General features: G+C 53.8%; 1 protein-coding gene across 3 annotated transcripts; it reads left to right on the top strand.

The window, feature by feature from the left end:
* Nucleotides 1–753: 753 nt before the first annotated feature.
* Nucleotides 754–20,237, top strand: CDIP1 (cell death inducing p53 target 1). Of its 3 annotated transcripts, none has more exons than XM_040078843.2 (6): nt 754–807; nt 16,877–16,977; nt 17,566–17,664; nt 18,045–18,191; nt 18,466–18,730; nt 18,982–20,237. In XM_040078843.2, the coding sequence occupies exons 3-6, from the start codon at nt 17,580–17,582 to the stop codon at nt 19,091–19,093; spliced, it is 609 nt and encodes a 202-aa protein (XP_039934777.1). In that variant the 5' UTR covers nt 754–807; nt 16,877–16,977; nt 17,566–17,579; the 3' UTR covers nt 19,094–20,237. The 3 variants fall into 3 exon arrangements, with proteins under 3 accessions (XP_039934777.1, XP_039934779.1, XP_039934778.1); XM_040078845.2 differs by lacking the exon at nt 754–807 and adding an exon at nt 11,616–11,792; XM_040078844.2 differs by lacking the exon at nt 754–807 and adding an exon at nt 12,309–12,623.
* The last annotated feature ends 202 nt before the right edge of the window (nt 20,238–20,439 follow it).

Genomic DNA, 20,439 nt, shown 5'->3' with positions numbered 1-20,439 from the left:
GATGGGACCCAGCACACCCAAATCTCAGAGCAAGTATCTCTGGAACCCTAGGGGCAGGTGAGAAGTGAGTGAAAGCACCTGTGGCTGTGTTAGAATACTGCTCTTTTAATTAGTCCCTGCAGTGCAGCTAAGACCCCTGGAGCCAGGAAAGTGCCGTTGTGGTTCCACAGGCTGCCTGGTCCCGGGGCAGCCAGGATCCATGGCATGGGCATGTCACCGTGTGGGGCAGGACATCGGCCAGAGCAGGGCATCATGGTAGGGAAGGCACCATGTGCAGGACAGGGAAGAGATGGCTACAGGGAGACCTCAGAGCCCCTTCCAGCACCTACAGGGGCTCCAGAAGAGCTGGAAAGGGACTTTGGGCAAGGACATTGAGTGACAGAACAAGGGGGATGGCTTCAAACTCCAAGACGGGAAGTTAAGGTTAGCTATACGGAAGAAACTCTCCCCTGTGTGGGTGGTGAGGCCCTGGCACAGAGTACCCAGAGAAACTGTGGCTGCCCCTGGATCCCCGGCAACGTCCAAGGCCAGGTTGGACGGGGCTTGGAGCAGCCTGGGATAGTGGAAGGTGTCCCTGCCATTGCAGGGGGTGGGACGGGATGATGTTTAAGGTCCCTTCCAGCCCAAACCGCGCTGTGATTCCCTGAGCCTGCGGCTTCCCGGAACTGCCCAGTGCGGCGGGAGCAGGCCCGGCCCGGCCCCCGGCTGGCCCAGCACGGCCCAGGCCCGCCCAGCCGCGGCACCGCCCGCCCAGTCCGGCCCGCCCCGCCCGCCGCCGCCAGGTGCCGGAGCCGCCGCCGCGAGCCGGTAGGTGCCTGTGGGCGGTGGGGAGCGGGACCCGGGGGCCGCGGGCCGGGGGCCGCGGGGGGAAGGCGGCACGGGCCCCTCAGACCCGGACAGGCCGCGGCGGCCTCCCGGCAGCGGGGCCGGCTGGACACACCGGAGCGAGACACCGAGCACCGGGGGGGACACCGTGCATGGGGGACACTGAGAACCGGAGGCGGGATACCGAGCTCGGGAGGACACTCGGCACTGGGGGGACGCTGAGCGCTGACGGGGATACAGGCAGGAGAAGAGCAGCGCTACACTCTTGGGAAGAAAAGGGATGGAAATCAACCCCTGGTTAACTCTGTGGGGAGGAACTAGGCCGAGGGAAGGGCTCGGTGCTCGGCCGTGGCTGCAGCGTTCGCTGCGGAGCCGGGGACGTACGGCTGGATGGGGACATGGGCCGGGAGAGGGGCGGGAGGCAGCCCTGGCCTCGGACGGGCCTTTAACGCTGACAAAGTGTCGCAGGGTACTGCTAACATTTTACAAGGCTTTAGCTCTGTGTCCTCAGCAGTGCCAGGAAGGGTTGGGACGGGAGGGTTGGGATGAAATTTAATCTGGTGGAAAGCGAGGTCGTGTACTTGGGAAAAGACTTCCCGGTGTAAGGCGAGCGCTGCTGCCCGGCCGAGGTCATGAGCTGGCGGGGGCTGCAGGGAGGGCACAGCTGGGAGAGGAGCAAATGTGATCCACACAGATCCCGGGAGAGCAGGGAAGCAGGCCTAGGAACGAAGGCGTGCGTTTCCAGTTATCCCTGCTCCGGAGAGACTAGCTCGCCCAGGGATCAGGGATGATGAACACATTTTAGAGGAGCCGGAAGAAGCTGAGATGTCCTGACGAACAGGAAGAGAAATGGGTGAGGATGATATTGGCACATTGGCAGTGTGAAATGAGGAGAGCTCCTTCAGTTAGTGCACAGCAACAAACACCAAGGAATAAATATTAGTGTGAAGTTGTGGGGGTTTTAACCATTAGAATGGTGAGATCTGGGTTCCCCCTCCCAAGGGGACTGGAGAGGCAAAGGGTAGCTGTAAGGCAGTGTTCGGTGTCCTTAGGAAAAGCACGGTGGGGGTGATTGCTGCTAAACAGAGGAATGAGGTTGGGATCCTGGGGAAAGCTCCAGGGCTATGTAGAGGAGTGGGAACATGCAGGCAGAGATGGACACTGCTGTGCCAGTGTGCTCTGGATCCTCCACATGAGCCATGCTCAAGGTTAAACTTCTCCAGGTCCCTACAAGTGTAGGTTTGTGCCCCTTGGCCCAAGGAAAAGCTGCTCTGAGGTGGTCTCCTTGCACCAGTGAGAACTGTGGAGAGGGCTGGCAGTTGTCACATTCTGGGCTGAGCCTAAAATATCAGGTGGTAGAGATGAGATCAGGTACAATGATTTTAAGTAGAAATGTTTTAAATTATAATTCCAGTGAGTTTGGGCTGTATGTAGAACTCTCTGAGAAGCTCTTTGGGAGTATGCACAAGAGCCTTCTGTTTGTTCCCTTCACCCAAAGTACTTAAACGGGGCTTTAATTTCTGCTGATCTCAGAGTGTGACCAGAGTAGGCAGCAGGGAAAACTACAGTGAGTATTACATAGACAGAGTGTGGTATATAACCACAGTATGTCATCCATTCATGTTCAGGAGCTAAACAAACCCATGTGGAAAGCACAGGCTGAAAACTTCCCTCTCCCAAAGGCTTCTCTGTCTCAATGTTGTGGTGACATCCATGTGCCCCAGGAAATCCCTGGAAGTGTTTAGCCATGCTCCTGCTCTGTTCTCCTTAGGTGTTACGTGAGGAACTAATTCCAGCTCGGAGGTAGGCAGGCAGTGACTTCATGTCTGTAACAAGGGCAGGGGGATGGAGCAGTGTCCCCAGATGTCCCCAGGCAATGCCAAGTGGAGCAAACGTGCTCGGTCCTGCCCCGCTGCCCTTGCAGGGGTGGTGGAGCTGCGGTGGCCGTGTGTGCTCAGGGCTGACTCGGGCTGGTGCTGGGAATGTGGATGTGTGTGTTCCTACCGTGTACCAAAACATCCTGCCATGGGTGTCGCAGGGACAGCTAACACCGAGGGAGCTTCTCTGATTTCAGAACCCTTCCTGATAAGGTGGGAGAGCGTGCTGAGCTGCCTGTGTTCCCTCAACAGGTCTTGCACCTCAAATTCAGTTCTGAAACTCACTTCCTTGTGTTCCTGTTCTGCTCTGTCTCAGCTGCAGATCTGAAGGGAGGGAGAACGTCTCCCTCAGCACCTGCTGTTGGATTATGGCATGTTTTTGAAGGTCACTTCCAAATCAGCTCTTTCTGTCCTGGGAAGCCTCAATAGGCACTGTTTTCCTTCTGGATGAAGCACAGGTTGCCAAATGTGTCCTGAGAGCACAGCTAAGGTGCTCCTGTAGCAAGGGATGTTCAGGCAGGGGCCAGACTAAAGCCTGTCCACAACTTCTGTATGTTTTGGGGGGAGTTTGGGTCCTTGTCATGGTGTTGGCACCTGAAGAAATGTTGCCATTGCCAGTCTTACTCATTAACACAGCCAAAGAAGGGATGAAAGTAATTTTATAATGTAAAAGAATATATTTTTTCCCTTTCAGATGTGAGTTTACCAGCTAAATGCATGTGTTTAAAGGATGTTTTTGATCGTCCAGTATGAGGATGAGTGGTTTTGGAAGGAAATACACAAACTTGTTATTATCTGGTCTGATCCAAGACTTGTTTGCTGCTCGTGGGTAAAGAGAAGCATGAAATTCAGTGTTCTGTGTCTGTTTGGGGTACATTGTAAAGCCCTACATTTGATTTCTTATGATTGCTTAAATCAGGAGAGAATACCCTGGATTGAAAGAAGCTAATTTTTTTTTAACTAGTGGGTTTTGTGGTGTCTGCAGTGGGGCCGGTGCTTCGCTCTTGCCACTATTAGCAGGGCTCTGTACCATGTAACAGCTTTCCTGTACCTTTCCAGGAAAGGCTGATGGCTGCCAGGTGAGCTAGAGAGGCAATACATAGCATTTACATAATATGGAGATTAAAATAATGGCAAAGGCAGCAGGACTGAATCTGTCTGAGCTTCTAGACAGGTGTGCCAGCTTCTCAGAAGGTGTTCTCCCAGAGTGAGCCATGCAAAGCTGCTGAACACAGGGTGGGCAGGAGAGTCAGGAAACAACAAATAAATGCTGATATGCCTGGTGGCTCTTAGCTGCACTCAGTGATGTCTTAAAAGGAATTGTGCACTACTGTTCCCTTTTCCCTGATACAAGAACAGTAATGGTTTGTAGTGGGAACTTTAGTATTTCTGCAAGATGCTGGAGGTTTTTGGTTGGTTTTGCTTCCAGGACCTGATTTTGCAGCCCTTATGCAGACAAAGGACTCTGGCCTGGAGCAAATCAGCTCTCCTGAAGGTTTCACAGCAAGACACCTGCACACACAAGTGTGCAAACACAGAGGTCTGTGTACGCTCTTTCCTTCAGAAAACACACAATGAGCAACTTCTGCCTTGGGTTGTGATGTTCACCTTGCTATTTCCCTGCTGTTCCCAAACAGCACTGGGTATCCATCTCACGGCTGGAGAGAAGCAGTGCCACTTTCATGAGCAGTGTCAGATCTTTACCTGCTCTGCATAGGACCTGTCTGCTCCTCTGATCAAAGGGAATGCAATTGGAGCAGCTGCTGTAGGAAACCACGATCCATTTTCTCACCCGAATAAAGTCTCTGAGGCAGGAGGAGCTCAGATTTTATTTCCGGCGCGAAACGCTCAGGGAGACTCTTGGCTGCTGTTACAGTTTTGCTTTGGGCCCATTCGTTCTGAGCTGCCTTGTGGCTGCAGTCTTAAATTTGTGTGTTTGTGGTGGTAAGAAACAGCTGTTCGAAAGCAGCCCTGTTCTGGTCATTGACTTGGGTGGAGGATGAGGCAGGAGCAAAGTACTTCATGCTGCACGTCTCCACGTGAGGCACTTCAGTGCAGCTGTCTTTAATCTGGGCTCTCTTAGCAGGCCTGTGTTTAGGGTGAGAAAATAAAATAAACAGCCCCAAAAGATGGCAATGTGATTAACATCTTAGGAACCGTGCAGAGCAGCTGCTGGCAGTGCACGTTTGACTTTGTACCACTTGGCATGATGGACACTGAGATGATCAGAGAATGAAGAGCTGAGCTGGAGCTTTCTGTGCAAATTAAGGAATATATTTCATTGTTACTGTGGTTAGTAAGGTCACTGTGCATTACTATCCTTTGCCCCCTTTATACATAAGAAAATGGAATATTACCCAGTTGTCCTGTCGATTTTAGGATAAAGCATTTGTGCTGAGATGGGGGTCCCACTGCCCCAAACTGTCTCTCCTGTGTATGTTCCTGAACCTTCTTTGGTACCTAGTCTCTGCATTTAGAAGGAAACCCTTCCTTACCTTGCCCTAACAGCCTGGTTCCCTATGAACAGTTTTGGAAGATGTTTTTGGAAGAAGTATTCTGCTTTAAGGTTACACATTTACTGTTCCATCCTGCATTCTGTCTTTCAATCCTAAATTCCATCCATCACCCCTTGCTGTGATGCATGCATATGAGCCCATGCTGTAGCTGTAGTTCATCTTTATTTGCTCCTTGCATTGCGTGGTTGCAGGGGAAAGGACTTTTACTCATGATTTGAACCATGAGAGCCTGTTTGCTTTGGGACAGTTTCCTTGAGCTGTCATTCTGCAGTTAGTGTCAAGGTTGGGTCTCCATATGGAGGGCTTGTGGTTTTCCCAGCCATTCCCAGAGCTGGGAGGAGGTGAGCACTTACACCTGAGCACAGGGGATCTGTCACAGTCTGGGGACAGCAGGCTTTGTCTTGACCCACTCCCACAGGCAGCAGCTCTGAGGGGCTTCCCCCTTCCTCCCTTTGCATCTTCCATCTGACAGTACCTCACGGGGCAAGATAAAATTAATTAAAAGGTGTTTTTCCAGATATGTTTAGAAGCATAGCTGTTTGACTGAAAAGACAGACACTCCCCCCCTTCCCTGATTTGTGAGGGATCATCAAAGAATTGTGTGGAAAATAAGCCCCTCATTGCTCAGAAGTCTCTTCCTCCCAGAGCCCCACAGCTGGAGAGCAGGTGTGATCTCTCAGATGATGGGTGAGTGAGCAAGATTACTGTCTTGGGGAGAATTATTGTACAATTGATTTCATTTAGGTCACAGAACAAAGACTGTCATGTGGGAGGACTTTTGCTGGGGGCCAGACTGGCAGTGCTGAGGCTGGATGTGAGCTGGGAGCCCTTGGCTTTGGCTCATCTGTTCAGTCTGTTCACAGAGTTGTGGGAAGCCCATCCAAGTCATGTTTTACTTCGTGCCCTTCCACTGTGGGGAAGGGAAGTGGCTCCTCACGCTCTGCTAATAGCATCCCCGAGATGGATGTGCTTTTCCGAAGGGATAGCACTTGCCCAGCCTGTAAACCTTTGGGATGTCTGGATGCTAATGCTGCAGAGGAACAAAAATCAGGGCACAAACTGGGAGTTGTTTGTGTCCTGGCAGCTGTGCGTGGCCGAGGGGGTGTTGCAGCCAGGGGCTGGTGCTGGGAAGCACCAGCAACTTTTCCTGGTACAACAATTTGCTTCCCACAAGTAAGAGGGAGGGTCAGCTGCATTTTATGGCAGTATAATTTGTTTGCAGAGCTTTTGAAAATAAAGATTGACTAATATTTTCTGGGTTGACTTGTTCATATCTCCAAGACCCAGAACAGCTCTTGTCCCATGTTTTTTCTCCTTCCCTTTTGGACGGGTTTGTTGTGGGTTATTTCTTCTTTTTTTTCCAAATGGCCATGACTCAGCCCTTCCCCGCTGCTCTCTGAGTTTCCTGGTTTCTGAATAGACTATTCTTGGGACAGCAATTCCTGACAGATAGGAACAAGGGGAGTCTTGTGTTGTTTTCTTCTCAGTTTCTTCTGTGGCCTGCGTAAATGCTCTGCTTCCCTCTGATTTTTGCCTTTTTCCCACATTACTGAATCGTCCTAAATTGCTGGATGTCATCTGGGGCGTGTTTTTGCCCTTGTAGCAAAGGAGCCCTCTCAGATATGATCCAGGCTTGCACAGCAGCAGCTTTTCTTTCCCAGCAGGATGGTGGTGACAATCCTGAGCATGGATGGTTAGACTGCTCCAGCTCTGTCTATTGTAAAGCTCAAATCTGCTTTTCTGTAGCCCCTCTGACCCCAGGGAGCTGTGCTTGGCTCTCCAGTGATCTCCTGGGCAAGGGGCAGATGGATCCAGGTGAGGACCAGCACGTGGTGCCATGTCCATGGAGGATCAGGTGGCTCAGACTGGCTGTGGGTACACGCTGCCTTTGTGTGTAGTGTCACAAGTAAAGGGAAAATACCACCTAGAGTTTAAAAACAATGGAAAAAACTTTCTGATGGCTTATTTATTGCCCCTCTGCAGATGGCAGAGACTGGGAAGCTGAAGGATGCTCCAAGACACTTCATGGTGTAGTCACCCAGCCTTTTTTAAACAAAAAGCTTTTGGATTAGCCCTGAAGTTTATTCCTCTGTAGTGTGGAAGGTCACCTGCTGTGGCAGGGAGCACTCCCAGGCCAGGTGTGCTGGCTGCTGCTCTTGATGTGCAGTTGGAAGTGAATGAGTTGTCTAATATTGAACAACCTTTGCTGGATTTTACTTTTATTAAGAACTCAGCTATTTCTGTCAAGACACAGTTGTATGTGGGGGGAAATAGCCTAAATTGTTGTGTATTTTGCCTTGAAAATACAGTTGGCTTTTTGAAAAACCAGAGGGACTCTATGTTTTCTCAAAGCCTGTAGTTACCAAGAGAAATTTCTCAGACTAGAGGGCTCAAAACACAGGGGCAGTGTTCTTCCTTAGCATCCCTCCACGTTTTTGGATATGCTGTATTGTTGTTAAGCCAACCAAGAGAAAAGCCGCTCTGTGTGAGGAGGCTTTGAGAACATTCAATGCCAGATTAAATTAGCCTTTCTGAGAATAAATTAGTCGTTGTGATGCAGGCAGCCTCGCTCTCTACGGCTGTAAAATCTGCGTGTGCTGGTACCCGCAGCAGATAAATGATGTGTTCAGGGCTGTGCTGTTAACAGGAGATTAGATTTCTGGCTGGGGATGAATGAAAAGCAGCCTGTTAGATTTTATTGATTATTTCTCCAAATGAGAAGCAGGGCACCCTTTTAAAGGAGGGAAAGGAACCCGTAGGATTCAGTGCAGCTCCATTTTGGGAGGAAATCATGGACTAGAGCCAAAGCTGTACCCCTGCTGCAGTGACTCCAACCTGGGATGCTTTTGAGGTCCTCAGGGGTCCCAGTCACCCAGCTCATGGCAGAAGGGGAGCTGGATCCGTGTGTTGGAGGGGAGGATAAAGCCTGGGATATGGAGTAGAGGAGTGCAGTGGGGTTGGGGTTCTGGCTGCTGCCCACTCTTCTGGGCTTGTGTTTTTAGCTGAGCACTGGATAAAAAGCTGCTGCTGGTGTGTGCATGCTGCCCTTTTCTTAGAGGCATCTTTGGTGTGTCTCCTAATTAACTTAACGCCTTCATTCTGCTTTGTGCTATATCAGGAATTGTGTGCAGGAGGCTGGGCCTGTGCTGAAGCCCCAGCTTGTCCTTCCCACCTGCGCTGCTGGGACTGCTCAGCTCCTCCAAAATCTTCACGTGGTCTTGGAGCAAGCGGGGACCAGGCACCCTTTCCACTGGTGTAAAATATCAGCGCTTTCCCTGGGCTTGTTGCAGGTCTGCCACAGGGATGTCATCTGCAGCCTATTTGTGTTTTGGGAGCAGAGGTTTCCCCCAGAGTTCGCGGCTGTCGCAGGGGGTGTAATTTAGCCTTTCAGTCTCTCCTTGCCATGACTCAGGATGGTTTATCGTGGTGGGAGCTCAGTTTGGAGCTGCCTGCTGGGCTGCTCTGATGTGAGAGAATTCAGTTCCCAGCCGGTTTAGTGTCGTAACTGTGGCAGCTGCCGCATTTTCCTGGGGCTCAGGAGAGGATTTGAGCAGCTGAGCTATTTACCTGCCCTGAGGGCATCCTGCTATTACAGGCTTGAATCTTCCCTGTCCCATCCTGTGCTGTGGGAGCAGTGACCCGGCCCCGGGACTGTTCCAAACCCTCTGACCAGCGATGCTCTTCATGGAGCAGCAAAGCAGAGAGGTGTTGCTGTGACAGAGAAAGGGTTTGGAAGAGCCCAGAGCAGGGACCTGGAGAGGGGTGTTCTGTGTTTTGGGGCTGCTTGGAGTCCAGCTCTGTCCTACATTTTCAGTAGGAGCTTTGGGGAGGAGGATATGAAGGAGCTGGCAGGAACTGGTGCTGCAAATTGAAACCACAGTCATGCCTGGAGTGAAAATGACTATTGGACCTGGAAGTCAATGTGTAGCCAAGTCTGGTGGGAACTGGAGGAAGAATTGGGGATGGCAGGAGCTCTGTAACTTGGGGGTGCCCAGCACTGGGCACACTCAGGGGCTGTTGATTAATCCAAGGGTTGTCCCCTCTCGGGCATCATCATCTGTCTTTGAGCAGCCCAAATGAGTTGGGCTTGGGAGCAGGGCAGTGCCAGGTACCCTCCTCCTGTCCAAATGCCATGGGACAATCCAGCCCCATGCTGGTGGCCCATGGCAGCTCCAAGAGAGGTCCCAGTCTGGAACTGGGAAGTTCTGTGGAAGCAAGAAAGCGAGTGTGGTAACACGGCCTCAGCATGGAAACGTTCCTCTGGTGCCCATCTTGGCATATGTGTGGGTCCTCCTTGCTGGCACTGGGGCTCAGGAGAAATCTCAGACCTTACACACGAGATCCTGCTGAGCCCCAAACCACACTGCTTTGCAGAGCGAGCCTTGGCCTTACATAAAATTGAGTGACACAGAGCACTTCACACTAATCCTCAAAAAAAAGTGCAAGGTGACATTGTACCGGTTCAATGTGAATGTCAGCAGCTTCTCTGGCGCCGAGGCAGGGGGATCTGTGAGCGTGGGAAATGCTAATGCTGGAGACTGGAGCCAGTCCTAGCAAGCTGGTGCTCTCCTCGGGTAAGGAAACATCAGTGCCGTGGCATATGTTTTGTACAGCGCTTGAAAATGGATCTGGAATCACCACCAGTGTATTCCAAATGATTTCATTGTGTTGCAAAATCTGCAAGGGAATTCTGAATACGCTCTTGGGCTCTGATTAATTCTGAAATTGAAATGCAAAAGTGCTGATCATCTCTGATTCTAATTTCTTCCTCCCTTGGAGCTCGCTGTGTCATTTAATGGACGTCACACACGTACTCAGTTTGATTCAGCAATGATGTAGCTGTGTAATTTCACTTTTCTCTAAAAAATTCTATAGAAGGAGGAAGAAATGAAAGAGTGAGTGCTTAAAGAAATAAAATATTTTTAATTTGGCATTGGAAAGGGAATCTATAAACCCCTGGGCTTTGCTGTGAGACATAGTGGGTACTCATTGTATATTCACCTTCTCTGTGCTGCTGTCCCCCAGATGAGAGGCAGCAGATGCTGACAGCAGCAGATGCTTTGTTGTGTAGGTCACTGAAGAGCAGTACTTGGTGACTGGGAATAACCTGGGGTGCTCCATGGAGAACCTCCAGGCTGCCCAGTCTCCAAAGCCATGACTGCTGGGAGTGGGAGGGACTGACAGTTCTGCCTTTGATCCCTTCCTAACCCATCCTTAAGCCTCTGTTCTGGGCTGCCGTCAGAGGTGAGCTCGGATCTGTGGCTGTGCTTAAGAGCTGTAGAGCTTCTCCCCACCTCCTGAGGCTTCTGCTTGCTGTTAAGCTTCTTGAGCTGGGGTATTTTTGTTTGCTTGTTTAAATGAACAGCTATTCTTGTGGCACGGCTGTGTTTGGTGCTACGTTAAAACAGTGTTGCGTTTAATTGCTTGAGATTCTGGCAGGTTGTGTTATCACCATTATTAACAGATATCAAAGGGATGATGTAATGCAGGATGTATCCTCTCTGGGGGAAAATTAAGTAGATATAGAGCACTGGAGGCAACAGCTGCTGCTATCACTGGATGCTTTCCCATGGATGTTATCAAGTGTTAGCGTGGATTCTTTGTGAACAGCAGTGAAAGTCTCATGGAAAAGCTCTCTGCTTCCCCAGGGATTTGGCTTGCAGCACCCTCCTTTTCTCATCTCTCTGGAGCACACTGGTAGGGTGCAGAGGAGCTCAGCGTTATCTTTAATGTTATTTTAATCACATCCATGAGCACACCTGGTGTTTTGCGGCCTGTGCAGCCAGGACACCTGCTGGAAAGGGCTGAACAGTGAGCACATCCTGAGTGGGCGAGTGGGTTTCCCAGGGCCGGTGGCAGCCTGTGGGGCAGCCTGGCTGCAATGTGTCCCTGCTTGCTCCGTGTTCAGAAAACTGGCTTTTGGGGGCCGAATTCAGCTGCCCTGGTGGTGCAGAGTGCTCTGTGTACACCTCAACTTTCCCCAGCAACATGGAAGGGCTGGGGTCCAGTTTTGGAGTGTAGGGTTGTGACCCCTCCTCCCTTTCATCCCCTCCTGGCTCCTGGGTGTCACCGTGAGCTCTGCTAGCACGTGATGCTTCCCACAGCTCTGTGCCACATCCTGGGAGCCAACAGCAGACAGAACGACCTACCTCAGTTTGTTCTTTTCATTTTGGCTGGTTTGTCTTTAAAGATTCAGGTTAAGCAGGTCCTGGCAAGGCTGTTTTCTGCAGCCCCAGTGTGAAGAGCCAAGAGCGCTTGGTCAGCCCATCCTGAGGCAATAGCACTGGAGAGAATCCCAGAGGCGGCAGCAGGTCCTGCAGGAGCTCCTCCCGCACGTAACCCTTTGTGGGTGTTGCAGATAAAGCCTCCTTCTCTTAAGCAGGGAGGATTTTGTGTGTGGTTTTCCTGACATCCGTGCGGAGGAGCTGCTGGAAGCGGCAGTTTGAATCTCTGGCCAAGGACAGCTGAGCCGGGGCTGCGCTTGGAGATTATCTGATTGTGCCTTGGATTTAATGCCCTGGGAAATCTTGCTTTGGATACAGCACCTGGCTGCCGGCGAGGATCCTGCTCTGAGGTGATTTGTCTGCTGGGTGATGGTGGCACACAGAAGGTCAAACGATACGTCCAAGGTCCCCAAGTAAACGACAGCAATGGGGAAGCTCCTCCAGAGATTCGCATTCTGGAGAGCAGAGCAGGGAGCTTTGGCTGTCTGACATACCTGGTTCAAATGATGAAAAACCTTTTTCTCCGGCATTCCTTTGTTTTAAAGGAGGGCTGCTGGCCTGCCTTGCCAGCTGAGCTTTCTGTGCTGGCACTGAAGGAACAGCCTGACCCTTCTGGAAGAAGCAGTTTTCTGCAGCTGAAATCTTAGTGCAGAAGTGTGGAAGAAATCTGCTGTTCTGGGAGCAGCCTGGCTATCCCTGAACAGTGGGTTTATGCTCCCTGGCAGTGACTTAGACTTAGGAAAACACAGCTGAGTTGCTCAGAGAAAGAACAGACCTTTCCTTCAGTCCTTCACTTGGGTTTCCGTTTCCATCGGTGCCTTGCAGAGCGTTGCAGGCATGCGCCCTCTTGCTGCCTTGTCCAAGACCAGGATGAGGAGTTGAGGAGGTGCTGCCAAGGGTAACAGCGGGTAAAGGAGCGGGTACATGGTCAAGAGCTGCCAGCACATCCTTCTCTCTGAAGGAGGCTGAAGCACTCTGTGCTGTTTCTTCCTCCCTCCCGGTTCTGGGGAGGTGGTGTGCAGGCTGGGGGCAGCAAATGCGCATGGGAAGAGCAAAGCTGAGGGGGAGCTTCGGCTCGTTTGCAGGGAAAACATCTTTTTGTTGTTCTGCATAAAAACCGGGCAGAAATAACCACTGATCCTGCTTGTTCAGCAGAGATTTATGCTGTCTTTCCTTTGGAGGTAAGAGCTGGCCGGTGGGATTGCGCGTGGTGGGAGCTGAGCCGCATCCCTGCAAACCGTGCGAGCGGGCATGCGCACGGAGAGGGCAAAGCCCTGCGAGCCCCGGGCACGGCACGGGCAGGGGGAACATCCCGGTGAGCTCCAGGCACAGCTGTGACCCAGGGAACGTGGGGAGCACAGGGAACATGCAGCTCCAGGCTGGCTTTGGAGGTGCCCTTCACAAGTGCCATTGTGGAGGAGAGCGATTGGGATTGGGATTGCCAGAGTTGGGGTATGACTCCGTCCTCCTCAGCACACCCTGCTCGGTTTAGGTTCTCACTCCTTGCTGCCCCTAAAGCTCCTTTTGAAGAGTAACAGACTTTGGCTCAAATGAGATTTTGCCAGCGTCTGATGGGCCTTTTGTGCCCACACCCTTCCTAGTCTCAGTATTTCCCAGTTTCTGGAGCACGTAGCCTGTGGCACACAGGTATCTTTCCTGGGATGGTGTTGGCCACAATCCTATTTCTAAAGGAAAGGTGCTGGGCTCAGTAAGGGCCCAGTGTCTTCAGGACTCTTAGCTTTTAAAGCTGTATTTCCAAAAGCCTGCAAGCTGGAATCTGCATCTCTTTGATGTGTGGTGGAGCTAAAAGTGCTCATATATTTTCCCTTGTTTATTAATTGAATTTTAGTGTGTTTTTTTATTTTTTCAAATATCAGAAGGTTTTTTTTTTAATGGAGGAAGAGTCCAAAAATGAGCAGCAGCAGTTTCTGAAGTGTCAGTGTCACTGAACATGGTTGAGTATGAACAAATGCCGCTTCCTGTCTCAGTGGCTGGAGCCACCGCTCCCATGGAGGAAACAAAGCTGAATTGCTGTGCATCTCCGTTATGAGTGCAGCAGGAGCAAGGACGGCACAGGCTGTGGGATGGATCTCAGTGGTGCTGTGAGACTGACTCAGCTGCCGGGGCCAGCGCTGCACCATCAGGGCTGGCACGTGAGCTGGACCTGCCAGCATCTGCTCTGCCCTTGCCAGGTTTGTCTCACCCGTGGAGATTTTCTCACCCAGGAGGAAGCAGCTTGAAGCACACAGACAGTTGCTGCCAGGGAAGAATGGCATTAGCAGACCAAATCTGAATTATCTGTGTCCATGCTCTTCATGGCATTATCTGTTTAATGGTGTTAGGACCTGTTCAGGTGGGACAATATTCCCTGGTCCCACTGCACACCAGTTGTTTTTGATGAGTGGTGCCCTCCTTGCCTGTTGGAAAGCAGGGGGATGTGCAGACCTTTTCTCATGCCGTATGTGAATCCCAAACTGTTTCTGCAGTGATGTAACAGAGGGAAATAGAGCCAGCATGGGACACTGGACCCTGACGCATCAGCTCCTCTCATCACTGCTGGGAGTTGCATTGTATCAGTTTTGAACATGTCAGTAATGGGAACCAGGGGCTCTGAGGTATTGATCTGGACAAGGGCCTTGAATAACAGGACACGGGGAAATGGCTTCCACTGCCAGAGGGCAGGGTTGGATGGAAGATTGGGCAGGAATTGTTCCCTGGGAGGGTGGGCAGGCCCTGGCACAGGGTGCCCAGAGCAGCTGTGGCTGCCCCTGGATCCCTGGCAGTGCCCAGGGCCAGGTTGGACAGGGCTTGGACCCAGGGATGGTGGAAGGTGTCCCTGCCCATGGCAGGGGGTGTTGTAATGAGATGGGCTTTAAGGTCCTTTCAAACCCTTCTAGGATTGTCCAATCCCTCATTAACTGGATTGGGAGCTGCTGAGCACAGGAAGGAGGCGGATTAGAAAGCATTGTGTTTCCACAGGCAGGGCTGAGTGCTGCCCACGACACTTTGGCTGTGCTCGCTGTGTGAGAGGCCTCAGACAGACCTCTTGGGGCTGAGAGTTACACCTCTGATCTGAACAGGGCACCTAGAAATCTTCTCACCCAGAGCTGCCTGGAATGAGATCAGGGAGCACAGAGCCAGGGGAGGATTGAGGCCATAGCCAGGGTGGGCCAAGCCCTTTCTGCTGGGAGGCTGTGATGGAGCTGTGCTGTCCTGGTTGTATCTGTCACGCTACTGTGCCCCAGCAGGTTAATAAGAATATTTTCTTTTTTGTTTTCTTTAGCAAATATCAATTCCTTGGGGGCGTGGGGGTCCTTTGCCTCTCTTCTGTGTTTAACTGAAGGAATTAATGCTTGTGATGATTCTGCTTCCATAGTGGATTTATCCTCTGTAGTTTGCAGAGGAAACCAGTAGAAGCTGATCTTCCAGTTGAGAAGAGCTAATCTGCATTTGTAGCTGGAAATAGCATCGCCTCTCTCCATCCTTCTACAATAACCAGATCCTTTTGAGTCTTAGGATCTTGCAGTGTGTCCTTGTTCTGAAGGACCTGCACAAGACATTGGTGATTCCATCAGATCTTGAACTTAAACCTGGTAATTCTGGAATACTGCAGGGCTGTCAGTGCCAGGGTGGTGGGCGATGCCCTGGGGCAGCTCCTGCCCAGTGCCCTCTGGTTTCCCACGGAGCTCTCCGTCAGAAATGGGCCAGGTTTTGTGCTGCTCACATGGAGATGAAAGAAAGCACAGGAGAGAAACAGCTTCTAAGAGGCTTAAAAGCAACAGGCTTTCTTTTCCTCCTGGGAAGGGCACACAGCCAACATCTTACTCTTTACAGATCTCTTTTAATAAGCAGAATATTGCATTAGGAGCAACTGAGCCTGCCAAGTAGGAACAGAACAGCCCTGCATCCCACAGCTTCCTGCATCCCATGCACGTGTGGCTCTGGGAGCCGTGGGCTGTCACCCTGGTGGCTGTCACTCCCTCCTGGCCAGGGTGGCAGCATTGGTGGCCAGCTCACCCCAGGGCTCTGCTTCATCTGATGGGTGTTGGTGGAGCAGCACCCACCTGCATTTACTTCCCAGCTGCTTTGATGGGGGGAGTGAGGCTGGGGAGTGTTGAAAGATTATTACGGGAAAGCAGCATCTGAGCAGGAATGGGAGGAGATGTTTTATGTTAGGAAAGCTGTGGGCACAGTTGGCCTGTGAGGGCAAGGAAAGCTCCCTGGCAGGCTGGTGTCCCCAAGTGAGGATTCTGGGATGCTCCAGTTGGGCTAGGCTCATCCAGAACCCCTGCAGGCATGGGGACAGGAAGGTCTGAGGCTCCTGGATGTGCAGGGTTGGCTGCTGTGAAAAGAATAAATCCTCCTTTTCTTCACATCCCCACTGAGCTAAAAGGAGCACGGCCCAGTTTGTGGCTTTGTAGGTCACTGAAGGAGAAGGCAGCTCTGCTGTGTGCCTGGAAATGCTCTGTGCCATGGCAACTCTGCTTCCCTGGGCTCTTAAGGAGGAAGACGACCCCCAGCTGCCCTGGTGTTACCCTTTGAAGCTGTGTAGCTGCAACACTGTTTCAGACCTTGGGGGAGGAATTCTAGTCAGGAAGTATGGACAATCTGGGGGAGACCCCGTGTCTGTCAGGAATCTGCTCAGCTCCTGGGGGGATCAGTGTGCTTCTCCGTGAGCAGCAACAGCTGATGGTGCTCCTCCAGGGACTGATTAAATTTCCTGCTACCTTGCAGGAGGCTGCTCAGTTGCAGGGAGCGTGAACTAGGAAAAAAAGAGTAAGGTAAAGCAAAGCCATGCAGATGAGGGAGGGATGGGTCTTCCTGCCTTGCTTGCCAAGTCTTAGGCTCTGCTTGACCCGCTGGAGGTGGTTGAGCCCCACAGGCACCTCTGGGCACACCTGCAATGCAGGGCTGGGGCAGCACTGGCTGCCTGGCCTGGTGCCTGTGCAGGCTGTGCCCTGCTGGGGAGGTTGGTGTGCTCTGGGCTGGCTGCCCAGCACGTGGCACTGGTGCCAGCAAATGGGACAAGGAGGGTCAGGTTTGCTCCTGGCCCGCTGGGGTGAAGCATGGAGCTCCCAGCACTGCTCCCTGGGCTCTGACAGCAGTGTCACCGTGTCCCATGCCTGATGGCAGCTGTCCCAAGCACGGAGTGAGCAGCCTCTCACTTGTATTTCCCAAGTTCGTCAGCTATAACTGAGCCAGTGGAAATGGGGAAATCAGGTTTCTCGATGTTGTGGCACTTCCTTGGATCTCAGAGAGTGTCAGTGGGGCTTTGCCATGTGCCAAGGACACAGAGCCTCATGCCTGCCATTGAGGGGGCACATGGGGAGGCTCCTGCCCAGGGAAGAGAAGGGGTTTGGTGTGGCATCCAGGACAGTGCTGCAGCTGTGACTCCTCTCTATTTCTGTAATTCACTTGCTGTCTCCTTTTACAGAGATCCAGTGGAAGAAGCCGCCTTCCAAACTACGCTGCTCAGAGGAGCTGCTTCTCTCAGCTGTCAGGGCCTCTGAGCTGTTGCTGCAGGGAAGAGGACAGGTAAATTCTACCCCATCCAAAATAACAGCTCCAGCTGTTAAATTGAGTCTTACCTTAACTCACTGGATTTATTTAGAGACGCTCTGTGGGTTTGCACCCTCTGTACCGGGGTTTGCACTTCAGGCTCAGGGCAGAGGTCCTGCCATCCCTCAGGGCACAGCACTGTCACTGAGGGTGGAGGTGGGGGGCTGTGGGCAGCTCTTCCCCACCTTTGGTACCCCAAGGGTGCAGCCAAGGCTCTTGGCACTGCATGTTCCAGCCCAGCACTGCCCTGGAATATGGCCATGCAGACCAGAGCTGCCCCGATGAGCTGCTGTGCACCAGGTGGCCTTTACAGGGAAGCCCCATGGAGCTGGCAGGAAGATTTTACACCTTGGAGCTGCTGCCTGGTCACATCCAGTCCAGCTTTGGGGCCATACCCCTGCCAGTCCAGCTTTGGGGGCATACCCCTGGTCCTGCTCTGGGGGCGGAAGCTGAGGCTGGTGCAGTGGTGGCACCAGCCCCGGCCTCCTCTGTTACCTTTCACCTCCATCCCCAAGCACCATGCCAGCTCCTTGTGGTGTCACCTAAAGGCTTCTGTCCCTGCAGGGCTGCCTGGAGCCATGTCCAATGACCCACCCCCACCGTACCCGGGGGGCCCCTCGGCGCCGCTGATAGAAGAGAAGCACGGCCCACCCTCTGCACCAGGTACTGGGGCTGTCCCAGCTGCTCAGGGGGGACACTGCCAAACAGACAGGACCCACAGAAGGGGGGGTTCTCTGGGACTGGCCTCTCCTCCACAGCCTGGGGAGGGTGGTGCAATGCCTGGCTCCATCTGTCCCATGTCACCCTTGGGGGAGGCAGGAGTGTCCTTGGAGCAGTGATGAGCAGGAAGCACTCCCAGCTCAAAGCCTGGGACTGCTCCCCGCTGTAGGGTGAATTTGGGTTTCTTGTGGCTCAGAAGATTCAGCTTAAGGGGGTACCCCCACTTCTTGTCCCTCTTCCCTCTTGGGGTTGACACCCTGAGCACACACCCCATCTTCCCCTCAGTTCTACTGCCTCCTTGGCTGCTGACTGTTTCCTTCCAGAGGGGGTGACCCCAGTGGTGGGACAGCCCCAGGGGGTTCCCATTCCCCCTCCTGAGTTCGGACCCCCCCCGTATGAGCCGCCCTCGCAGCCGGGGTTCGTGCCCCCGCACATGCCCACGGATGGCTCTGGGCCCTACGTGCCACCAGGTGAGTCCTGCAGGGAGCTGGGGTTGGCAGCAGCACAAACAGCACCAGTTTCCTGGTGCCCTGGGGAGTGGGGGGGCACAAGAGGGGGTTGGGGCCATCTGGAGCTTGCAGCGAGGTTCCTTGGGATGGGCTGGGGGCACAGTGCCTGTAGCAGGGCTGGCCCCAATTCTGTGCTCCAAGGCTGGGGCTGCAGCAGGGTCGGGGCCTCCCCAGTAAGGATCTGGCCTCTCCTGCCATGTCCGAAGGTGCTCACTTGTTTGTTTCTCATTCACAGCGGGATATTACCCACCCCCAGGCCCCCACCCCCCCATGGGCTACTACCCTGCCCCAGGCCCCTACCCCTCTCCTGCTGGACACACAGCCACAGTGCTCGTCCCACCGGGAGCTGCCACCACAGTGACAGTGCTGCAGGGAGAGATCTTCCAGGGTGCCCCCGTGCAGACCGTGTGTCCCCACTGCCAGCAAGCCATCACCACCAAGATCTCCTACGAGATTGGGCTCATGAGCTTCCTTCTTGGCTTCTTCTGCTGCTTCGTGGGGTAGGTGCTGCAGGCAGAGCTGGGGCCTCGTTTTGGGTGTGCAGCGTGGTCCTGCGTGGCCCCAGTGCCGGTGGCCTTGGCTGAGCTGTCGGGCAAGGTGGGGACCTTGGCACAGAGGTGGCACTGGAGCAGCAGAGGGGTTCCTGGGGTGACAGCCCCTACAATTACTCACATCTCTTGCCCATGGCCCAGAGTGAACCCCACGCCCAGGGGCTGCCCCAGCTGAGCATCTGCCTCTCCCTGTGCTCCAGGTGTGATCTCTGCTGCTGCCTGATCCCCTGCCTGTTCGATGACTTCAAGGACGTGACGCACACGTGTCCCAACTGCAAGGCCTACATCTACACGTACAAGCGCATGTGCTAACGCACCCGGGAGCCACTGGAATGCACCGGCCCCGCCCCGCTCCGTCCGTCTCCGCGTGTGCATCGCTCCTCGCTTCCCCCGCCGGTGGTGTGTATGTGTTATCCCCGGCTCCCTCCCGCAGAGCTGCCACCACCTGCCCCCAGCTCTGCTCCTCACCGGGAATAGTTGGATTGGTGACGCTGGTGCACAGGGGAGGCAGGCCAAGGCCCCAGACGCTACGTGGGGGCTGCCCTGCAGTGCGCAGGAGTGGGGGGCATCACTCTGCACCCCGTTACGCTCCAGGGTGTGAGCGAGGCCCCTCTCACCTGGAGCAGCCCTGGCAAGAGCAGCAGCTGCTGGAGGTGCCCACCCCAGTCCCAGAGTGCAAGGGGTGCCCGGCTGCAGGGATGTGCTGGGATGGGAGCCCAGGAAGGGACCCAAGCAGCCCCTGGTGCCCTCAGGGGATGCAGCACAGCCTTTGTGGCACTTTCCGGAAGGGGCTCAGTGACAAAGAACAGGGCAGTGCCACACACCGGGTTTCCGTGTGGTTCAGAGCGCCCCCCCCGGCCCCGAGGGGAGGCAGAGCTGCCTGTAAGCAGGGAGAGGGGCCCGGCAGCAGCACCGCACCCTTATCAGCACCTCCGTCCTGCCCGGTGGCCACTCCAGCTGCATGCGCCTCCCCCCAGCCCCGCCGTGGCTCTGGGGGCACGGACAGCCCCAAGCAGCCCTCGCCCCCACGGCAACCCCAGAGCCAAAACCACACCCGGCATGTCCTGGCTGCCCGGCACGTAGAGTAGAGGCGTTTGTCACCAGGCCGCAGCTCCGGAGCTGCCCTGGGCCCGGCGGGGGCTGTGGGGTTCTCCTTGCATGTGGTGTAGGGGGTATTTTTAGCTCACTCATGGGGGGCAAAAGGAAGGGGCAAGCAGGCAGCGACAGGAGCTGCCAGCAGCACTCCCACAGCAGGGGCGAGAGGAGCTGGGAGCCAAGTTCAGCCTCTCGGGGCTGCTCCTCCCTCCCCTGCCCCTGCAGCTCCCAGAGCAAAGTGGGGGGTGTCTCTCAGCACACAGGTCTGCAAACACAGCCCTGCACAGGCAGCTGCTGTTTGCCCGGGGTGGAACTGTGGCACTAGTCAGTGTTTTTATGTAAATAAATAACAGACCCTGAACTCGTGTGCATCTTTTCTTCTCTCCTGCCTGCAGGGGAGCCAAGGATGAGGGCAGGATGGGGGGACAGCAGTACGAAGCATGGGAGGAAGAGCAGCAGCTTCCCTACCCTACCAGGAAGCCCCTCAGCACAGGAGAGCCCCAAGCCCTGACAGCACCTGGTTGTGTCCTCTGAGCAGGGCAACGAGCTTCCCTGTGTGGAAA

This window comes from Hirundo rustica, chromosome 15 (genome assembly GCF_015227805.2).
Source record: "Hirundo rustica isolate bHirRus1 chromosome 15, bHirRus1.pri.v3, whole genome shotgun sequence".
NCBI lineage: Eukaryota > Metazoa > Chordata > Aves > Passeriformes > Hirundinidae > Hirundo > Hirundo rustica.
The sequence above is the reverse complement of the archived record's forward strand: the minus strand, read 5'-3'. Positions and strand labels throughout refer to the sequence as shown.